We start from the raw sequence: 22,873 nt of genomic DNA on the forward strand, positions 1-22,873 counted from the left end.
AACTTTGATTAGGGTTTTCAGAGCTTGTCCTGTGCCTGCTGTTTCTTAAATAATCTGCCTAAAATAATCCTCATGCCAAAGAGGCACATTTTTGGGTAGCAAATTCTTCTCCTTTTTGCTGGCATTGAAATTAAGGGAGAAAAGCAAAGAAATGATTAGAATGTCTGTTCCCTACCTACTCCGTCCATGGTGAAAGCACCGTGTTTCCAGGCAGGCACAAAAGTCCTTTCTTTCTTGAGTCTGTTACACTGAATCTCGGGACTCTTTCACTGCCGTATACACACCCTGACATTCCCTGTGGCCTGCGCCTAGAGTGAGGTCCGAGCTCTCTCATAAATTCAGAGACCTCAGGGCCTAAAGAGGCCATCCGAAGGAGACTTTGGAACCAAGCTGAAAACGGCATCAGGGAAGCTCTACAATCTGGGGAAGAGGCGCTGTGGTGGGAAAGGTTCGGAAGGGCAGGTACTGTTGGCATATGGGGGATGGAGAAGCTGAAGTATAAAATGAAAGAGAGAAGCAGACAATTATTGGACTTCTCTGGCAGAAGCAGTTGGGCAACTATTGACCCTTGGGCCCAAAGCGGGTTTCAGCAGGATGACCAATTCCGAAGCTCAGGGCTAATCCTGTAAGGGAATCCGTCAGAAGGGGTGGAAGCAGGATGAAATCTTACAGTTGCCAGTGGATATGTTTAAACTGACCAAGGAGCAGTAACCCAGTTAGATTTCAGTAGGTGTGCAAACATCCTGGCACAAGTTGTTCGGAGGCCATTCCTCAAAAATGTTATGGATGGAAGAACATATATTTATAACTTGTTAGACTTTTTCAGCAATTTATGAGCCAAAAAGTTTGAAGAATGTTTATAAATCTCACTTGCAAGCTGCAGTTAGACATAACCTGCATTTACTCTACTGAGTAACACAAAAGAGAGCAGAGAGTGGGGAAAAATCACAAAGCCAGAGAAAAATCACCCATGCTCTAGGGTAGAAGGTAAAGTAGACTCGGGGTAATAAATTGTCTTCCTAAATTGTCATTCACCCCCAAACAGACCCCGAGACGGGGATTTAGGCGCAGTTTGTTTGGGAGGGGATCCCAGGAAGCACAGGGAGGGAATAGGGAAGTGGGACAGGGAGGGAATAGGGAAGTGGGACAGGGAGGGAATGGAAGCCAATGAGTACCACTCCGGGCAACTGGAGCACAGGCCTGCTGGGGACCCCTTGAGAGACTGGTGAGCACATTCCAGAACTGTGCCACCAAGGCGTGAGGAAGCTGAGGTGTTTCCCATTGATTCCCATCCCTCTCTGGTTGAGGATGGTCTTCTAGTGTTAACTCTGGAGTGCTCCCCCTGCCCCAAACCTTCCCATGGCCAGATATCACTCTCACTCAGAGAGAAACAGCCAACCCAGCAGTGTGAGTGACCTCCAGGGAGTGCGAGGGATATGGGTACGCCACCAATAGTGACCGAATATGTAAATTTTTCTCCCGGTCCTGTCAGTTTCTCAAACACATATACAAAAAAATGAAATATCAGGGACATTATTAGTTTTTAAATATACTTCAAATTATTGGAGATAAAAATAGAATTTAAAAAATTAAAAAAAAATTTTTAATGAAAAAAATTTTGTATTAAGTTTATTTATTTTGAGAAAGAGAGAGAGAGAGCACAAGTGGGGAAGGAACAGAGAGAGGAAGAGAAGATCCCAAGCTAACAGCACAGAGCCTGATGTGGGGCTCAAATTCAGGAACTATGAGATCATGATCTGAGCCGAAATGAAGAGTCAGACACTCAACCACCCGAGCCACCCAGGCACCCCTCTTTTTTTTTTTAAATAAGAATTATTAAAGCTCAAAAATACCATCATGGCACATGAGTCATTGTGTCTAATTATAAAAATTTAACAGCACAATATTTAAATAACCTTTTGTGAGAGGCTTTGTACATGGTGAAATGTTGACTCAGCTTTGTAGCTTATTGGGTCCCCTGGCCCAGAAGGTTGATCCTGGCAGTGTTAGAGAGTTATACCCGTGTGGTGAAGGAGCCCACCACAGAGAGACAGAGGGACGGGATGGAGACTGGGAGCCCTGCATTCTACATCCACTTCGATAATTAGCTATTTTTGCATAGCGTGCTGTCTCAGTTTCCTTTTCTTTACTTTTATGTTATTTATTTTTATTTAAGAAAAACTTGTACAGCACTATGTTCGGGGTATAGCTCTGAACACTTATCGCGGATTAACTTTCTGAATCTCTTATATCAGTGTAAGGAAGTAGGTACTACTGCTGTCATCCTCTACTTACAGGTGGAGAAACTGAGGCACAAAAAGTGAAGTAAGTCACCCGAGGCGACATAGCTACCAAGTGACAGAGCCAGGGTTTGAACAGAGGTCCTGAGTCCAGATCTTAAACTATGAGATTTTCAGATCTCTGTTTACTTCATCTGTGAAATGGAACTAATGATATCAACCTTGCTCGCTGTAAGGAGGGGCTAAATGAGGTGTTTGAAAAGCACTTTGAAAACCAGAAGCACTATCTAAATGAAAGGCTACTGCATTTCATGAAAAGAAAGGACTGTCCACTGATTATCAACTGGTTGAGATTTCAACAACATCCTCTCAGCAACCTTATGAACTTTAAATAACAGTCATGCTAATTACATTCACTCTTTTGACTAGGAATTCTAACATTTCAAAAAGAAGTCAACACATTATTTCATTTCACCATTTCAAAAGTTACAATAGTCCTATATGATATCTTAAAAGTAAATACCCTTATCCCCATTTTACAGATCAGAAAACTGAGACCTATAGAGTGATTTGCCCAAAGTCACACAGTTGACAATTAGAAGAGCCAGGGCTCAAACTCAGACATCTTTCCAAATTTTTTTTTTTTAATGTTTATTTTATTTTGAGAGAGAGACAGAGTGTGAGTGGGGGAAGGGCAGAGAGAGAGGGAGACACAGAATCCAAATTAGACTCCAGGCTCTGAGCTGTCAGTGCAGAGTCCAATGCAGGGCTCGAACTCACAAACCGTGAGATCATGACCTGAGCTGAAGTCAGAAGCTTACTGACTGAGCCACCCAGGTGCCCCTCAGACATCTTTTCAAATTCAATGCTTTTGAATTTGTCTTCACTATGAATAGTGCTCCACTAAATGTGACCTTCAAAAATTAACAATAAAAGAAAGAGAAAAAAATACAATGAAAGAAAGAAGGAAGGGAGGGAGGGAGGGAGGGAGGACAGTTGCTGTTTAATAGGTAGGGAGTTCCAGATTGGGAAGATGAAACAAATTCTGGGGATGGATGGTGGTGGTCACACTACCATGTGAATGTACTTAATGTCACAGAACTGTACACTTCAAAATGATCAAAGTAGTAAATTTTATGTTATGTATATTTTTCCACAACAAGCAGAAGGAAGGAAGGCAAAAGGAGGGGGGAGGGACGGAAGGAGGGAAGAAAAATTTGTAAGTTTGTCACCATGCAACTTTGGGGGCATCTTAAGAATCAACTGAAAAAGTCTGCTTTGAGTCAGCAAAGATATCATCAAGGAAGGTGGTCTAGACAGTTCATTTGAATGACTTTTTTCAGTTAAACATTTTAGTAGAAAAATGCTAACAGCCTTTTCCCAAGAGATCTCTTATGGCCCAAACACTTCCTATTTCTCTAACCATTTCAAGCCCAGAAGAGTTGCTGGAGGTACTGAGGAGATGATTCTCCCTGAGCACAATTCCCCTTTTGAATACTTTTAAAGGGACTTGCTTAACATGAAGTCACTTGCTTACATGAAAAGACCTTAGAGGAGGCAGCACCAGGCGCGAGGGTGAAACATTCGGAGGAGGTAGGGAGAAGAGCAGAGCCTGGTCACATCTTTACTCCCCCGTGAGCAGCAGGAAGCCTCTGCCCCCATGCCCACTATCCATGTGAGCTGGAATCCAGCTCAGCCTTGATTTTAAACTCTCATTTTCTTCATTTACACAACTGTTAGTATCACAGAGGACCCAGGGCACACTGGAAAAGACACATATCTTAAAGATATGTGGTTGGTTTGACTCTCAATTTTTGATCTGAAAGCAAATGTGCATGATATGACAATGCCTCATACTTTAAAGCACCACACAGCTGTCTGATTCTTATTATATTGTCTTGATTAAATCCCCTTGGAAATCTGTCCTGGCTGACTGGACAGGGGTCATGGATTCCCCTAGGTCCTACTTTGATATTGTAATAGTGACATAATGGGACAGAAGGTAGCTGTACTTGTGGTGAACACAGCATAGTGTATAGACTTGTCAAACCAGTAAGCTGTACACCTGAAACTAAGGTAACATTGTGTGCTAACTCTACTCAAGTAAAAAAAAATAGTAAACACCCACTGCTGAGTGACTGCCTCAGCAAACACCCACACACTTCTACGTCAGGGACAGCAAACTAAGGATCTACTGGCCACATCTGTCCCTCTGCTTGCTTGTTTTCATATGGTCCATGAGCTAAGCATACTTTTTACATTTTATTTATAAAGTTTATTTATTTATTTTGATAGAGCAAGAGAGCACGTGAGCAGGGGAGGAGCAGAGAGAGGGGGAGAGAGAGAGACAGAGAGAGAGAGAGAGAGAGAGAGAGAGAGAACCCCAAGCAGGCTCTGCCCTGTCAGTGCAGAGCCCAGTGCAGGGCTTGATCTCATGAACTGTGAGATCCTGACCCGAGCCGAAACCAAGATTTGGACACTTAACTGACTGAGCCACCCAGGCGCCCTAGTTTTTATATTTTAAATGGTTGGGGTAAAAATCTAAAGAAAAATCAGGAGTGCCTGAGTAGCTCAGTTGGTTGAGCATCCCACTCTTGGTTTCGGCTCAGGTCAGGATCTCCCAGTTGGTGATTTTGAGCCCCACATCTGTGCTACTTGTGTGGAGCCTGCTTGAGATTGTCTCTGCCCCTCTCTCTCTGCCCCTCCACCACCTGCTCTCTCTCTGTCTCTCTCTCTCTCTCTCAAAATAAATAAATAAACTTGAAAAAGAAAGAAGAATCACATTTTGTGACATGTGAAAAGTACATGAAATTCAAATTTCAGTGTCAATAAATAGGTTTTTACTGGAACACAGCTATGCCCATTTACTTACATAATACCTATGGCTGCTTTCATGCTATAATGGCCGGTTGAGTGGTTCCAACAGAGACCTTATGGCCCACAAAGCTGAAAATATTATCTGGCCCTTGACAAAAAATGTTTACCGGCGCCTGGCCTATGTGCACTGAATGTGTGAACAACATTCTGTTGTTCTCTTGCCTGTTCATACCAAAATTGTTGGTTCCTTCTTTAAATGGAGGAGAGAGCCTGTCTTCCATTTCGCATGGCACTCTGCCTGTTAGGCTTATTAACTTGTGATAATGAAGACAATAGGCCACTGACCTTTGCTGTTGGTTTTCCAGTATCAAACACTCATTGTTTAGGATGCTTAGTGACCTTATCAGCAAGGTAAGTACGAATTTAGTATCTCAGGCTCTGCCTGACACTATGGATATAAAAGTCCGTGACCATTAAGGATTTAAAATTCTGGTTGGGGAAGCAGGCTATACCCAGGTAAAGCCCTCAAAGAACAATAGAATGATATTTACATATTACATTCCCCTTTGTGAGGCACTCTCAGAATAGACGATGCTGGGCCAGTCTATGAAGTGCTTTTATCATGGTCAGACATATGAGTACATGTTTAAGGACGAAGCTGTTTTCTGTATAATTATGGAATAGAAAACTTAGGAGTCATCAAGTCCCATTTCCTTCACATATGGAAGAGGAAACTAGTGCCCACAGAGGTCCCATGGTTGGTTAGCTGAGAACCAAGACTAGAACCTGGGTCTCTGGATCCCCAAGTTAGTTATACTTGACTATAGCACTTCAGAGTCTCAGGTCTTTTTAAAGCACCAGTAAAGGATGCTTAAAACTAAATATTTACTACACTTCTCTTCATCCCATATGACATGTTTTCCTCAAACCATCATTTTAACCTTCAATTTCACCTCTGCTGACAAGCTAGGAAAGAAAAGATGCCAAATTCTGATTTTTCTGTTCTCCTGTGGTGTTGCCAATCATTTAACGTGGAAAGGGAAAAGAAAATAATGAAATTCTTAAAAATCTGTTTTGACTGCTATTTCTTTAGAAAGAAATAAGTGTTTCCCATATGCTCTCATGGAGAAACAACTGTAATTTTGTTTTTACATCAATTTTGTATTGTTTTTTGTGTGTTTAACGTATTTCTCATAACAGAGGCCTGACCCTGGTATGAAACTGCCTGATAATCAAACAAAACAACACAAAACAAACAAAGAACAGCACCAATGGGAAAAAAAGAAATCGTGAAAAGCTTGAAGTTAACCTGTAGTTATTCTATTTATATGTACACAACATAAAGAAATAAGTGAGTCACATGGACATATTATTATTGTCACAATAAGTTCTTCTCACACTGGAAATAAATGTCTTTATGTGCTGCACTTCGCATTTTCTCCCTACTTCTTTCCTATTACCACTGACCAATTGGTCTGTGTACAATACCAAAAAAAAAAAAAAAAAAAAAAAAAGAAGAAGAAAAGAAGAAAAAGAAAAAGAAAAAGTAATAAAGAAGTGAAGTTTAAAGAAATGTACCTAGGAACATTTTGGCTCTTGCCTTCCCACGAAATTTTAGCTGTTCTCAATCACTGCATAACTAAATGTTGGCTCTGGCTCCCGCATATTGGGGCTAAGAGTCCTGGCTTGGTTGAAAGATCCCAGAGGCTTTGATGTCCCTACAATATTTGGCAGGGCCCACTGCTGCAGGCCTCAGCTGAGACTCCTCACTTACTCACTTTGAAGTTAGCCAGAGCTCACTTCTCTGAATCTAAATTGCTGAGTTAATTTGAGGCTATGAATGCTGATCCTACAGGTCTGGCTAGGAAGTTCTGTACTCTTCTTTAGAGAAACTGGGATATGGAGAGTTGTGAGGGCAGCAGACCAGGTCTTTAAGAGAGGTGGTATGGGATTTTCCACCTCTGATAACAGCAGACTAGCTTGTTGCTGAGCAACTCTCCTGACATAAAAGTTAGAAAATCTCTTTGAAAACATCAGAGAAATACCAAAGCAGTAAGGATTCAAGGGGCCAAAATCCTGGAGAGGAGGGTAAAGGAATGAAGCTATTGTTCAGCATCATTTTCCCCTTAAAGCATTTGTTAAGTTTCAATCAGCAGCAGAGACATAAAGCTGGGTGGAGCTTCCAGCAGTTTTAGAAGGAAGGAGGTCAATAAATGGAGTACAAGGGCCACCAAGGAGAGGAGGCCAGGTAAACACCCCAGGCTTTCAGTTCAGATTCCCAAAGGGGTAGACCCCAGGAGGAGGGATGAACCAATTCTCACAAAGACCAAAGCTCAGCCTCCAATCTGCACGGTCCCCAGTTGGGTCAGGTATACTGCCACCTAACTGCCTGCAAGAAGCAAGAGCTAATCTTTTCTGGATGATAATAACATCCAGAGCCTCAAATTATTTACAATTCATTATATACAAAATCAGGTAGTCAAACAAAATTGCCTCATATACCAGGAGGCAAAACAAGATGGCCAAAACACAGGAGAAGAAAATCAATAATAGAAACAGGCTTATAGAGTTACCAGAGAGGGATTTCAAAATATACTGGGACTAATTCAAGAAATTAAAATGGAAATTCTAGAATTGCAATATACCCAAACTGAAGTTAATAATTAAGTGGAAGCTTCAGAAGCAGACTAGACACAGCTGAAGAGAGGATTTGTGAGCTGAAAATGGCCAGACTGAAGTACAGTGAGAAAAAAGGCTGGCAAATAAGGAAAAAGGAGAAGGAAATTTATGGGACATGGTGAGACGGTGAGACGAAAATGTGACTAAAATAGTTCCCAGTAACTGAGGCCTGACCCTAGTATGAAATTTTCTGCCTCAATAAAAGCAAAAACAACCAAAGGAGGAAGAAAACTTGAAAAGCTTGAAGTTAACCTACAATATCCTATTTATATGAAGACAGCATAAAAAAGGAGAGGAAAAAGAGAATGAGACAGAAGCAATATTTGAAGTTGTAATGGTTGAGAACTTTACAAAACTGGCTAAAACTTCAAGCCACAGATTTAAGTAAAGCTATGAATCTCAAGCAGGAAAAATACAAAGAAAACCACTTAAGTGCATCACAGCAATGCTGCTGAAAACCAAAGATATGGGAAAAAATCTTAAAATCAGTCAAAGAAAAATCAATAATTTTGAAAAGCAACAACAAAACTGATATCTGTCATCACAGTAGAAATCAGAATACAATAAATGGCAACTTCAAAGTGTGAAAGAGAACTGCCGGCTTAGAATTCTATGCCCAGTGAAAATATCCTCCCCAGATTACATCAAATAAAGGCATTTTCACACACAAAAATAGAAAATGTGTCCCCATTAGACTTAACACTGAGTGAAACATTGAAAGGCATTCTTTGGACCGAAGTAAAATGATCTCAGATGAAGTCACAGAGGTGCAGGAAGAAATAGCAACAGAAAAGGTAAATATAGGAATAAATTTAAATTTAAAGATAAATATGAGTAAATGTAAAAAAACTAACAAAAAGTATGTAAAACAGTAAACATAATGAGTTGTGGGTTTTAAAATACAAAGAGAATTAAAATATAAAATAGAAATAGTCCCTCCCCCCCCCCCCAAAAAAAGGCAGGAGGGAATTAAAATAAAGTGTCCCTGGGTTGCGATCCTTGAATTCTCCAGGAAGTGGGAAAGTACTAATTTATAGCAAATTCGAATAAGTCAAGGATACATGTTGTAAACTAGGGTAGCTCCTAAAAGAATGCTAAGAAGAGTTTATATAATTCAACTTATGGGGAGGGGTAGAATAATTAAAATATTTCATTAATTTAAAAGAAGGCAAGAAGGGAAAAAGGATAATGAAACAGGTGAGACCAATAAAAAACAAATAACATGGTAGATTTAAATCCTGATACATCAGCAAAGTCAAATTTATCAGAGTGTCTGTGTTCATAGAACAGAAACCTGTAGCCAAATTACAAAGAGCAAAGACATTTGTTTAAAGTCACACATGTTATGCACACCCACAAAATACCAACATGGATGAAGAAAATTTAAAACATAATACAAAGGCATCCATGGCAAATAGGTTAATGGGGATCATCAATTAAATGAGTATATAAGATTACTCAAGGCACAAAACTTTAAATACTGTGAAACTGTATGGCCCATATAGGAAAGAAATTTGATACTGGCTTTCTCAAATAGTTTTAAACATTTTATAATAATCTAAACATACATGACATAACCAGTAATGAGTTATGGAGCTGAAATAAACTTTTATCTTTTTTTAATGTTTGCTTATTTATTTTGAGAAAAGGGGCGAGGGGCAGAGAGAGAAGGAGAGCAAGAATCCTGAGCAGGCTCCGCAGGGTCAGCGCAGAGCCCACTGTGGGGCTTAAACCCACAAACCATGAGATCATGACCTGAGCCAAAATCAAGAGTCAGATGCTCAACTGACTGAGCCACCGAGGCACCCAGAAACTTTTCTAACCTCTCATTAATAGTAAGTCAATTTTACAGGGCGCCTGGGTGGCTCAGTCGGTTGAGTGGACAACTTCGGCTCAGGTCATGATCTCGCAGTTCGTGAGCTTGAGCCCCACGTCGGGCTCTGTGCTGACAGCTCAGAGCCTGGAGCCTGCTTCGGATTCTGTGTCTCCCTCTCTCTCTGCCCTTACACAGCTAGTGCTCTCTCTCTCTCAAAAATAAAATAAAAACATTACAAAAAATTTTTTTTAAAAAGTCAATTTTAATCAACCATGTGACAAGTCTGACTTGTTTTTCTAATTTCTCTATAGAAAAGATTATCACTGGGGCGCCTGGGTGGATCAGTCAGTTAAGTGTCCAACTCGTTGGTTTCAGCTCAGGTGATGATCTCACGGTTCGTGGGATTGAGCCCCAGGTGGAGCTCTGTGCTGACAACATGGGGCCTGCTTGGGATTCTCTCCCTCTCTCTCTCTGCCATTCCCCTGCTCATGCATGCATGCTCTCTCTCTCTCAAAATAGATAAATAGACTTAAGAAAAAAAAAGGAAAGAATATCACCAAACCATTGTCATTTTAAAAGGAGACAAATGAGGACGAAATCAAAATATCTGAGAAAAGAAGTGTGATGGACATGTATCAGGCAGTTAATTAAGAGATATTATGTTTTCTGGATTTTGTGATGTTTGTTGAGTTTATCAACTTATTTAAATTTGTAACACTGTGATTTCCAAATCTAACATGTTTCTAAATATTTTCAAACATTCACTGCTCTACTTAACTTTTTGTTCATAATTTTACTTGTTTTTTCTTAAAAACCGTCCTCCAAACAGTTCCCATAAAACCTGGATAAGGTCTTTAAATACTGTGAAATTGTAGGGCCCATATAGGAAAGAAATTTGATACTGGCTTTCTCAAATAGTTTTAAACATTTTATAATAATCTAAACATACATGACATAACCAGTAATGAGTTATGGAGCTGAAATATGCACACTCTACATACCAGGAGGAATGGAGAAATTTTTTTCTTTTATTCTGCAAAACATGTGTTTTAATTAAGAGAGAATTTATGCAAACCCTACATACCAGGCGGATTTACAAGTGCAAAAATGCTAATTTGGTCTATTTTCAAAGGATGTTATTGACAAGTACAGTCATCTAGAGTTAGAATAACCATTCTACTGCAGCCATTTGTTAACCATCAAAGGGAATGAACATGATTCACAAACCATAATCCAGCATTTCTGGTTCTCTGAGTAAGACCTACCAGAATTCATTCATTTCTTTATTCCTTCCTTCATTTTCCATCCACTCAGGTATTCAACAAACACTTATCAAGCATCTACTACAGGTTAGGGACTGTTTTAGTATCAGAGAATATGCCAGTGAATGAGATAGCCTCCCATTTTGTGTGGGGGGTTATATTTCTAGTGGTAGAAGATAGACAATAAACAAGTAAGCAAATAAATGAACAGAATAATTCTCAAGAAAATAATACTGGATGATATTTACCTAAGAGAAATGAAGACATACCTCAATTCATAATCACCCAAAACTGAAAACAATCCTAATGCCCATTGACTGAAGAAGGGATAAACAAACTGTGGTATATCCATGCAGTTTAATACTACCTCAGCAATAAAAAGGAATGGGGGTGCCTGGGTGGCCCAGTCTGTTGAGTGTCTCTTGGTTTCAGCTTAGGTCATGATCTCACAGTTCATGGGTTCAAGCCCCATGTCAGCCTCTACACTGACATCACAGAGCCTACTTGGGATTCTCTCTCTCTCTCTCTCTCTCTCTCTCTCTCTCTCTTTCTCTCCTGCTCTCTCTCTCAAAATAAATAAATAAACTTAAAAAAAAAAGGAATGAGCTACTGATACATGCAACAACATGAGTTGCAGGAAGCCAGACTTAAACAACTATACACTGTATAATATCATTTATATGATATTTTGGAAAAGATCAGTCATTTCCAGGTGAGGGTGGAGGAAGGAAGGGGGTAGACCACACAGATACAGGAGAGTATCTGGGTGTGATGGAAATGTTCTACATCTAGACTGTAGTGCTGGTGGTGTGTAAGTTTGTCAAAATTCAGAGAAATGTACACCTAAAAGTTTACTGTTTGTGAGTTACACCTCAGTCAACCCCAAAAAAGAAACTGGATGATGGAATAGCATTGGTCATTCCTTTAGACTGAGTGACCAATGAAGACCTCTTATAGAAACTGATGTTTAATGTGTAAAATGAACCAGCAGCCTCTTAGAGGTCCTAGGCAAATCAGATCTTTTCAAGTAGCAGCAAATATCAGATACTAATCAGCAGAATTTCAAAGCTGACTGTAGTAAACAAAATCCCTTGTTCCATTATGGGGAGGTAGAAAGAGAGGAATGGAGAAATTTTTTTCTTTTATTCTGCAAAACATGTGTTTTAATTAAGAGAGAATTTATGCAAACCCTACATACCAGGAGGATTTACAAGTGCAAAAATGCTAATTTAGTCTATTTTCAAAGGATGTTATTGACAAGTACAGTTCAAAAAACCTCACCAGGAAGCCCTTTCAGGCTATGCAGTATGTTTCATGATCAAGTTTGTGCTTTTTTTTTTTTTTTTTTTTTGCCTCCATTCATATTAAGTTGCCAGAAATAATACTTAATTAATCACATAAAAGTCTAACACTTTAAAAGATAACATGTAAGAGACAAGGTCAAAATTCTTTTTTGCCCTTCTATCCGCAGCACTCCAGTTGAAAGAGCCTTGCATCTGCCCTCTGGGCACTCCAGAGTCTGCCAGGAGCCGCCACAGATCTGTCACTGTGGGAACACACAAGTTGAGTCTCCTTTCCAGAGAGGCAGTGTATGCTTCAGAAAAGTCATACTGTGGAGAAGTTATGGACTGCTGGCTCATGTAAACCCCTCCAACAGAGGGACTTTCTGGAAAAGATGCTTTGCAAGAAATTAAATTTTCTTCTCTTGTGCAAAAAAAGGCCAATCTCCCTGGAATCCGTGAGGCTGGGCCTCTAGAACATTAGTGGAGCATTTGGATCCCCTTAGAAGGGCACCACCGTGGAGTCACTCAGGTTATCTTCCCTCAGAATAGTAGGGTTTGAGATCAGTAGCTCCCGCTGTCCAGGGAAGGGAAATGGAATCAGACTCTGTGTTTTGATGGTTTCTGAAGAAAAGGTTCCATTTTCCCCGAAGGAACTGGGACTTAGAACGAGGAAAGCCAGGATTATAGTCTGACTGTACTCTGAACCTGTTGTGACAAGGCCAAATTCCATCTTTCAGTCTCTGTCAAACAAGGGTTTGAACTTCAAGATGACTTCTACTTGTTGCTGCTCAAACATCACCCAAGCTGTGGCTAGTGTCCTCTTACTAGAGGAGCTAGTAAGCTAGCTAGGAGGCATTTGATAATTGCCCATCTGAGGAATCCCTGATACTCTCAATGAGAGAGATCAGCTAGCATGGATCTTGGAAAGGAGATTTGGACCCCAAGACATAGAGCAAACTCTCTTCTTTCCAAGAGAACTTTCTGCAGTGATGGAAATGTTCTGTATCTGCACTGTCCAGTAGAGTCACATGTGGCTACTGGGCCTTTCACATGTGGCTGGTGTGACTAGGGAGCTGAATTTTTAGTTTTATTTAAATTAGATTTAAATTTAAATAACCACTGTGATTAGTGGCTAACATGTTCGACCATGTGACTTGAGATATCAGGAAAGGTTGAAAACTACATTATCTCATAAATTCCTTGCAATGAATGCGAAGAATCTGTACTTCAAGACGTTTGCATAAATGCAACACTTTCCTGTTTCTTCCCACATTCCAAATCACAAGGGAGGGGAAAACTTATGAATGGTCTTTTCCATGGAATCAAAGAAGGATCACAATTACACTGGAACTCCTGTATACATCTACTCTTAGGATTCATTCTGCCAGCTCCATTCTAGCAGAAATAGCACTGAAAAATAATACTGAAGCAGGCACAATATAACGTGGGCATTATATGCTGTCAACATTAAATATAGCTTTAAACTTTACATTTACTGGAAAAGAAAACACGAACTCTCCTCATCCTTCTCCTGTTGAGGGTCCAATTCAGGTCTTAAATTCCATGTACATAATACTGAAGTGCCTAGTACAGAAATGGGCATCTGATAGGAAAGAGCAGTATGCAGAAAAATACATCCATCCATCCAACCACTGTCCATCCATCTGCCCATCCACTCAGCCATTCACCTGTCTGTTCATCTGTCCATCCATCCACCCATCTCTTCATCCCCCAAATCTATTTATAGAATCAGAAAGAAAGGTTTTTCTCTCATTTACTCAAACAATGACAGCTTAGTAGAGAGGAAGAGGTAAGAAGCCGGTGACCGTGTTTTTAAACATTTTAAGGAGTATGCTTTCAGATGAATTCCAAAAGACAAGAATAATAAGAATGAGAAGAAAAGTGTGCATTAATTAACCATAATTTTAATTAACCAATAGTTACTGATCATACATTTGGTGCAAAGAACCATGTGAGGTACTGTGGAAGATATAAGGATGTGTAAGAAATCTCTGCCCTCAGCATCCTTAATAATCTACTTGAAAAGTTAAAGCAATGAATATATAAGAGGCTAAAAAAAGACAAATGAGTGAAATACTTCAAAAGAGGAAGATGAAAGAAGTCACAAGATAGTTCATGTCTCAGATAATGAACTTTGTGTTTAGAGTAGGGTCAGGAACTTCGGGCTAGAATGGTCCCACTTAGGGCTTTAAGGGGGAAGCTTGCCAAATTCCAAATGATAGGCAAGATGACAGAATTGAAAAACTTTGGAGAGACCTTAGAAATAATCTAGCTCAACTCTATTACTTTACAGATGATTCAACTAAGGTCAGAGTGTTAGTGACTTGGTCCGACTCCCTGAAATGGGCAGTAATGGCAGCAAAAAGCCTAAAAGGCAGGACTGTTGACACCCATTCCCAGCCCATACATCACACGGGGAGTAGAATCTTCTATGTAGGAAAGGAGAAAGCATTCTGGAGAATGTGCACAAAAGCATAAGCAAGGAAGCAGAGCCAGGAACTCGTCAGTTTAACCACCGGGTGCATGTGTAAGGGGAAAAAACCATGAAAGGAGAGGTAGGGCAGGGACCAAAAGTAAAGGGGCCTGAATGCAAATCTGCAAATGGTCAGCTGTGTGAAACCCAGAATTCTGGTTTCTGGGACTGCCTTGAAGTCTCCCTTTGACACAGTGGCAGCAGTATCAACTTTTCCAGAAAACTGTTATTCCTTTCATATTAACAAAGATTCCAGTTTGCCTGGGGGAAGGGAGGACTGTAGAAGGGAGATTGGAACGAGTGCTGGCACTGCTGGTGAGCCTACAGGGGGTGGGAACGGATGATTATCACTATGCCCATTCACACCTCAGAAACCCTGATTCAGTAGATTTAGGGTAGCAGCCAAGAAGCTGTATGTTTTTTGAGCTCCCCAATGATTGGTGATGATCACCCAGTGTGGAGGGTCCTCCGGTTCATCCTTTTACCAACCTGTCAAATACAGACTAGCACTTTAGAAAACTCTTTGATGATATTTACTAAATATATGCCACCAGTGATCCAGTGACTCCATTCCCAGGCTGAGACCCAAGAGAAAGAAACACACATGTACCCCAAAAGGCATGAATAAGAATATCCAGAGTAGGCTATCAGCAGCCCCCAACTGGAAACAACCCAATGTCCATCAGTATTAGAATGGATACACAAACCGAGATATATTCATATGGTGGAATACCACACAAGAATTAAAAAGAACAAACCATTGCTATGTGCACCAACACAGATGACTCTCACAGACATGAGAAGCATAAGAAGTATGATTCTATTTATATGAGATTAACGAACTGGCAAAAATAATCTATGTTAACTGAACTCAGAATAGTGATTGCCTCTCTCTGGGGGTGGGTATTAACTGGAAAGAGACAGAAAAGAAACTCCTGGGGTGCCAGATATTCTATATCTCCAGCCGGGTGGTGGTTACGTTGCTATGAAGACAGTGCAAATACACTGATCTATACACTTGTTCACTTTACTGTATATAGATCATACCTTGTTGAGAAACAATAGAGATTGTGTGTGTGTGTTTGCCCTGCCAACCTCATGACGTTATTATAAGACTCCAATAGCTTTTTAAAACGAGATAGACAAGTATAGTTTTATATTATTTAACTAGCTCAATACTTATTCTTGTTGAAATTGGTTAGATGCAGTACCTGTGATTCAGGTGAGCCATCAGCTTTCTCAAGCCTTTACCAAAGCACAAAAAGTTAGTTACACGGAAGCTTATAGTAATTTCTGAACTTGGAAATTGGAAATTTCCGAACTTGGACACACAGTAACTATAAAGTTGCTGAGAGCACACTAGAGCTGCCAAAGGGTGCAAACCGGCTTTTGAAAGAGTCTTTCTGCCGATGGTCTGCTTCGAAAGCTCCCTGCAGCTGCATTTGTACATTCCACGCCCTCACTTTTCTCCCTGCCCACCCCCCCCCCCCCAACACCTCCGCACCCACCAACCCAGAATGCAAAATCTCCTCTTCCCGTCAAGAAAATGGCCCTCATCCCGAGGTGCCCTGGGCCATTGGTCATGAGCCACAGACAGACCTTCTGCCGGCTGGGGAGTTTGCCTGCCCCTGGGTCAACGTGTGAAACTGCCTGTGGCCATTAGCACCTGGTGGGCAAACGCTCGTGTTAGAGCAAGCTGGACGTGAGCTGCGGGAACGGAGAAACCCTGTCTGGCCAGTCCGATGTGCAAACCTTGTCTCTGGGCTGTTATTTTTCCACCTTTGAAAATGAACAGTGTACTTCAGGCAGCTAAGTCTAAACACATGTCTACAAATACTGATAACACTATCTTTATTTGTCCATTACTTGACAAAGCCAGATCACCTGGGGACTGTTTGTTCCTCTACAAAATGAGAATCCACTATCGTATGTATTAAAATGTAGGACATTCTCTTCAGAGTATAAACTTTCAAGAGCTGCTTCTCTGTCTTTCCTGGTACACTCTCAAATCCATGTGTATCTTTAACACCATATCATCCCGTGGATTTTAAAATAAAAATGTATAAGCTCTGGCTCAATGTTCCGGTTTTTCTTCATTTGACCATATGCTCCATGATGTTTCTGGAGTCTATCCAACACTGGGTCCGATTTCTAGATCTCAGAGGTATGTAAGATATATGCAGCCACACGTGTGAACAACCTGCAGATATTTCCTGACTGGTTCATTCAAGCAAGAGTTGTTTACAGAATAGATGCTCGGTAAATGTTCAAAGACTGATGATGAATCTTTAAGAATGAATACATGTGAATTTGAAAGCAACATGTGCACACAAGAAATGCAGTTCACAGATATGAGTATTTCCCAGAATAAAACACTGGACTCCCTCCCCCCACTGAAAAAAAAAACCCAAAGGCACCGTATATGGAAGTACATCACTAAAGATATTAAAATTCAAAATCAGACTTGAATGGAGCTTTCTCAAGGAGAAAAAAAATCCACATCATGCTTATTTCACTAAAGAGATACTTAGAAAAACCAGCTCTCTGGTTACAAAGAGAGCCAAATACAAAATCAGCTGTGAGAAAAGTTAAATAGTCTGAGGAAAATAAATTTCAAGGAAATGCTGCTTATTTTCTCCTCTTGTTTATTTCTGAAAGCCTATTTTGAGGAAGAAATTCAGTGAGACTTTTCTGTTCTCTGATGACGTTGAATTGCTTCTAAGAAACATTTGCCTCGGGTGTAAACTCTATTAGGTGTGACTTTTTTTTTTTCTTCTCACCACTCAATTAATTTTGCAAGGAGGGAGAAATTAGGAAAAAGCAACACTAAATCGATTTGTCTCCTGAAAATGAACGTCAATCTTATGCTCAGAATATTTTTTTTCTCATTTGTCCCCTTCTGTCCCACCACTCACTCACTTTTCTTTCTTAAACCAGTATGTCAAACTCAAGAAGTAATCTCCAGAAGAAAAACATTCCTGGGAGGGAATCGGAGTGTGAGTAGAACTTCCCTTTGTGCAAGCAGCTCTGTCTGCCCCAGGGTGGTGGCTCATTTACCAAGGCATCTATCACCCTCAGAGAGAATGTGACTTTCCTCCGGAACTTACCTGTCCGCCGAGAGAGCCGTGAGGGTGAAGACAGACACCCCCACCGAGGTGAGCTGTATAAAGGGGATCAGCTTGCAGCCAATCCTGCCAAACAGCCATCTGTCGGCCAGGTACCTGCTGGCATCCACGGGAGCACATGTTACCAAGAGGAGCAGATCTCCCAACGCCAGACTGGAGATGAACAGGTTCGGCACATTTCGCATGGCCTTCACAGTACAGAAGATCTTGATCAGCGTGATGTTGCCGATGAGGCCTATCAGAATGATGACCCCATAGATTGCAGGGATGACATACAGGATCCCCGGGTGGAACCAGTCGTCGTTCATGGGGACATCTGCACTGTGACTGGAGATGTTGCAGTGCAAGAAGTGGTCCACTTCCAAGTTCAAAAGCAAACAATCACTTAGAGCCATCCTCTAGATTCTTTCCCACCTGAAAAGTGCTCTTAGATGCTGTTGCTTAACTTTGATTTTGCAGTTGGGTGAAGATGAGGATAAAAATCTATGCTGGGCTCTTTATCTTCTTTAATAAAAATAGAGTACATATACACTATAGCATTCAGAACTGTCTGGCACTATTTTGACGCTGGTGCTGCCGTGGTCTTCACTTGACCAATGTACTACATGTCTCTATTCAGTAAGTTAACAACAAAACAACAACAAAAATTCGGCCAGAAAGGGCTCAGAATTAAACCCACTCTGTACCAACCCTTTCTACCTCCATTCTAGTCTGAGTCTCCCTGGCTGCAGTTTACAAAGAACTTTTGGCCGGCTATTTTCATACGGCATTTCCTATCTTTCCTGATATTTAGAACCTGAAGGTTTAAAGTGGGTAGAAAAAAAACTGCACAGAGAAAGCCTCAAATCCTATAGGCAGGATGCTGTGCACGTCACTGACTTAACCAGCAAACAGCAGCTCTGCTGAGCTGAGGCTCTGAAGAGGAACCAGGGCTAAGTACAGACAGAGAATGCCAGCCCCCTGCTGGACACTTCAATCACTGCCCAGTAGCCTGCGCTCCCCAGATGAGAATCCACCTGCAGACTTTAACGGACACCCTTGGTTTCTCATTTATGATACAGCACCTACGGCAGTTATTTAATAAGCATTGCTAGCCCTCTGCAGGGCCCCGCAAGTCTTGCTGATACTATCCATGCCCGTGAATCTAGATAAAACTCACATCCCATTTTCTCATCTTTACCAATACATTAGAATGACATGTTAGGGTTGCTATAAAATGAGGTCGGTATCTGAATTAAATGCACACAGATGCACAGGATGTCCCCGTGTGAGCTGTCCCACCAGCCTTCCCAATGCCTCTTTGAATGGGGACTGCCACTGAGGAACAGTTGGCATAGGATTTGTGCCTTAAACCTTTAGTAACTGACATCTGGGAAAAGCAGAAGCAGAATACACACGTGCCCTTTCCCATAGCTTTCGCAAGCCGTTATTGTTCCCTTTACCGGGGGGAAATAAGATCAGGAGCCAGCTGCATTCTTAAATATCAGTAGCCTTTTCCAGAAAAATGGGATTTTTCTCATTGGATCTAAAAATTACATGAACTGGCATTTTGATGCAGTTATTTGAAGTTTTTTTATTTGAATGCTTGCCATGTTTAATAGCAACTTTCCTCTTAAGTCCTGAGTAGGAAATTACCAGAAAAGGACTTACAGATAGAGTACCAAGGAATTGGGGACTGGAAAGAAATAACTTAGACTTGGTGGGGGGCCAGAAAAGGCTTTACTGAGGAGGTACAACTAGATTTGAGTTTAGACCTTTAGCCAACAACTTACAAATCCATCACAAGGGTTTATCTTTAAGACTTAGGTGGAGCCTGCTCTCCAGGTACATTACAGGAAGCCAGTTACCAACAGGCACTGTCGTTGAAGGTTTGGTTTTTTGGGATCCATAAGGAGTAAAGAAGCTTGCACTTAACACCAGGCCGGAGTGCACCAAGAAAGACTCCAAGCACGTTGTCATGGTGACTTCCAGGGGCAGGTGACAACATTGAGATGCCTGCCATGCTCCTCCACAATCCAAAGGGCTGGTGTTCCTCTCAGCCAGCAGTCGGAATCTGCTGCTGTGTGCCTGGAGTAGGAAGAGCTACTCGGTGGACATCAGTGTCACCAGTAATGAGTCAATGACCATGAGCCTAGTGGTGTTGATTTAAGTTGCTAGCAGTATACCTTATGTAGTATATGGTTTCTGTGCTTCCATCTTGGCGCCCTCAGGTAATGCTTTAACAAGTTATGTAGGCAAGTTACTGGGTGTCTTAAACTTCAAGTTCCTAATCTGTAAAGTGGGGATAATTTGTGAAGTTAACTGAAATTATCCATGTTAAGATTCCATAGTATTTGGCACACAGTAAGTGCTCAATTAATACCAGCTGCTAGTACTATAACTGTTATTACTGTGGTGATTGAGAGAGATGATTGTTGTGGTTTTCCTTTGGAAAAGCCCAATAAAGTCAGAAGAGTGATCGACCTTGGATCAACTGGCAAAAGGTCCTATTCATACAGGTGAATCAGCAACCCTTCCATTTACTTGAAAGACATTGATCATACATCTGCCAGTTTTCAGGCATTGTGCAAGAGCCTGAGAAAAAGAATATGAAGATACATGTTATTACAAGATCCTTCACAATCCCAGGTACTCTAGCTCATAGTCAGAGCACCTGGTTTCAAAGAATAATGCAAGAAGGGTTTTCATATATATTCTGCAAATGCTTCTGTTTGTTTTATCCTGATTAATCATTTTTCTTCTTGGAATTCATCACCACTAAACCAGCCCTACAAGAGATCCAAAGGGGGACTCTGTGAGTGAAATGTTGCAAGGACCACAAAGTACCAGAGACACCACTACAAGCATGAAACCTACAGACATCACAATGACTCTAAACCCATATCTTTCAATAATAACACTGGATGTAAATGGACTGAATGCGCCAATCAAAAGACATAGGGTATCAGAATGGATAAAAAAACAATACCTGTCTATTTGCTGTCAACAAGAGACTCATTTTAGACCTGAGGACACCTTCAGATTGAAAGTGAGGGGATGGAGAACTATCTATCATGCTACTGGAAGTCAAAAGAAAGCTGGAGTGGCCATACTTATATTAGACAAACTAGACTTTAAATTAAAGGCTGTAACAAGAGATGATGAAGAGCATTATATAACAATTACAGGGTCTATCCATCAGGAAGAGCTAACAATTATAAATGTCTATGCACTGAATTCAGGAGCACCCAAATATATAAAACAATTAATCACAAACATAAGCAATCTTATTGACAAGAATGTGGTAACTGCAGGGGACCTTAATACTCCACTTACAACAATGGACAGATCATCTAGACAGAGAATGAATAAAGAAACAAGGGCCCTGAACGATACATTGGACCAGATGGATTTGACAGATATGTTTAGAACTCTGCATCCCAAAGCAGCAGAATATACTTTCTTCTTGAGTGCACATGGAACATTCTCCAAGACAGATCACATACTGGGTCACAGAACAGCCCTTGATAAATATAAAAGAACTGAGATCATACCACGCACACTTTCAGATCACAATGCTATGAAGCTTGAAATCAACCACAGGAAAAAGTCTGGAAAACCTCCAAAAGCATGGAGGTTAAAGAACATCCTACTAAAAAATGAATGGGTCAACCAGGCAATTAGAGAAGAAATTTAAAAATATATGGAAACAAATGAAAATGAAAATACAATAATCCAAACCCTTTGGGATGCAGCAAAGGCAGTCCTGAGAGGAAAATATATTGTAATCCAGGCCTATATTAAGAAACAAGAAACATCCCAAGTACAAAATCTAACAGCATACCTAAAGGAACTAGAAGCAGAACAGCAAAGACACCCCAAACCCAGCACAAGAAGAGAAATAATAAAGATCAGAGCAGAAATAAACAATATAGAATAAAAAAACCCAGTAGAACAGATCAATGAAACCAAGAGTTGGATTTTTGAAAAAATAAACAAAATTGATAAACCTCTAGCCAGGCTTCTTAAAAAGAAAAGAGAGAGGACCCAAATAGATAAAAAAATGAATGAAAATGGATTTATTACAACCAATCTCTCAGAAATACAAGCAATTATCAGGGAATACTATGAAAAATTGTATGCCAACAAACTGGAAAACCTGGAAGAAATGGACAAATTCCTAACCACCCACACACTACCAAAACTCAAATGGGAAGAAATAGAAAATTTGAGCAGACCCATAACTAGTGAAGAAATTGAATCAGTTATCAAAAATCTCCCAACAAATAAGAGTCCAGGACCAGATGGCTTCCCTGGGGAATTCTACCAGACATTTAAAGCAGAGTTAATATCTATCCTTCTCAAGCTGTTCCAAAAAATAGAAATGGAAGGGAAACTTTCGGACTCATTCTATGAAGCCAGCATTACTTTGATTTCCAAACCAGACAGACACCCAGCAAAAAAAAAAAGAGAACTATAGGCCAATAACCCTGATGAATATGGATGCAAAAATCCTCAATAAGATACTAGCAAATCGAATTCAACAGCATATAAAAATTATTCACCGCGATCAAGTGGGATTCATTCCTGGGCTTCAGGGCAGGTTCAACATTCACAAATCAATCAATGTGATACATCACATTAATAAAAGAAAAGATAAGAACCATATGATCCTGTCAATCGATGCAGAAAAAGCATTTCGCAAAATTCAGCATCCTTTCTTAATAAAAACCCTCAAGAAAGTCGGGATAGAAGGAACATACTTAAACATCATAAAAGCCATTTATGAAAAGCCCACAGCTAATATCATCCTCAATGGGGAAAAACTGAGAGCTTTCTCCCTGAGATCAGGAACACGACAGAGATGTTCACTCTCACCGCTGTTGTTCAACATAGTGTTGGAAGTCCCAGCATCAGCAATAAGACAGCAAAATGAAATAAAAGGCATCAAAATTGGTAAAGATGAAGTCAAACTTTCACTTTTCACAGACAACATTATACTCTACATGGAAGACCCGACAGACTCCACCAAAAGCCTGCTAGAACTGATACATGAATTCAACAAAGTTGCAGTACAAAATCAATGTACACAAATCGGTTGTATTTTTATACACCAATAATGAAGCGACAGAAAGAGAAATAAACTGATCCTATTCACAATTGCACCAAGAATCATAA

At 40.5% G+C, this 22,873-nt stretch overlaps 1 protein-coding gene across 2 annotated transcripts in view; it reads right to left on the reverse strand.

Annotated features, from left to right (window-relative positions):
• GRPR (gastrin releasing peptide receptor) overlaps window positions 1–18,978 on the reverse strand; it is a 33,466-nt gene extending 14,488 nt beyond the window's left edge. Inside the window, exon 1 of one of the 2 annotated variants that reach the window (XM_019417984.2) lies at window positions 17,699–18,978. In XM_019417984.2, the coding sequence (XP_019273529.1) occupies window positions 17,699–18,111 (413 nt within the window). In that variant the 5' untranslated portion in view covers window positions 18,112–18,978. The remainder of the gene's footprint in view (window positions 1–17,698) is intronic. The other variant, XM_019417983.2, reaches the window with a different exon arrangement.
• Between the last annotated feature and the right edge of the window lie 3,895 nt (window positions 18,979–22,873).

This window comes from Panthera pardus, unplaced genomic scaffold, assembly GCF_024362965.1.
Source record: "Panthera pardus isolate Hobbes unplaced genomic scaffold, ASM2436296v1 HiC_scaffold_27, whole genome shotgun sequence".
NCBI classification, from domain to species: Eukaryota; Metazoa; Chordata; class Mammalia; order Carnivora; family Felidae; genus Panthera; species Panthera pardus.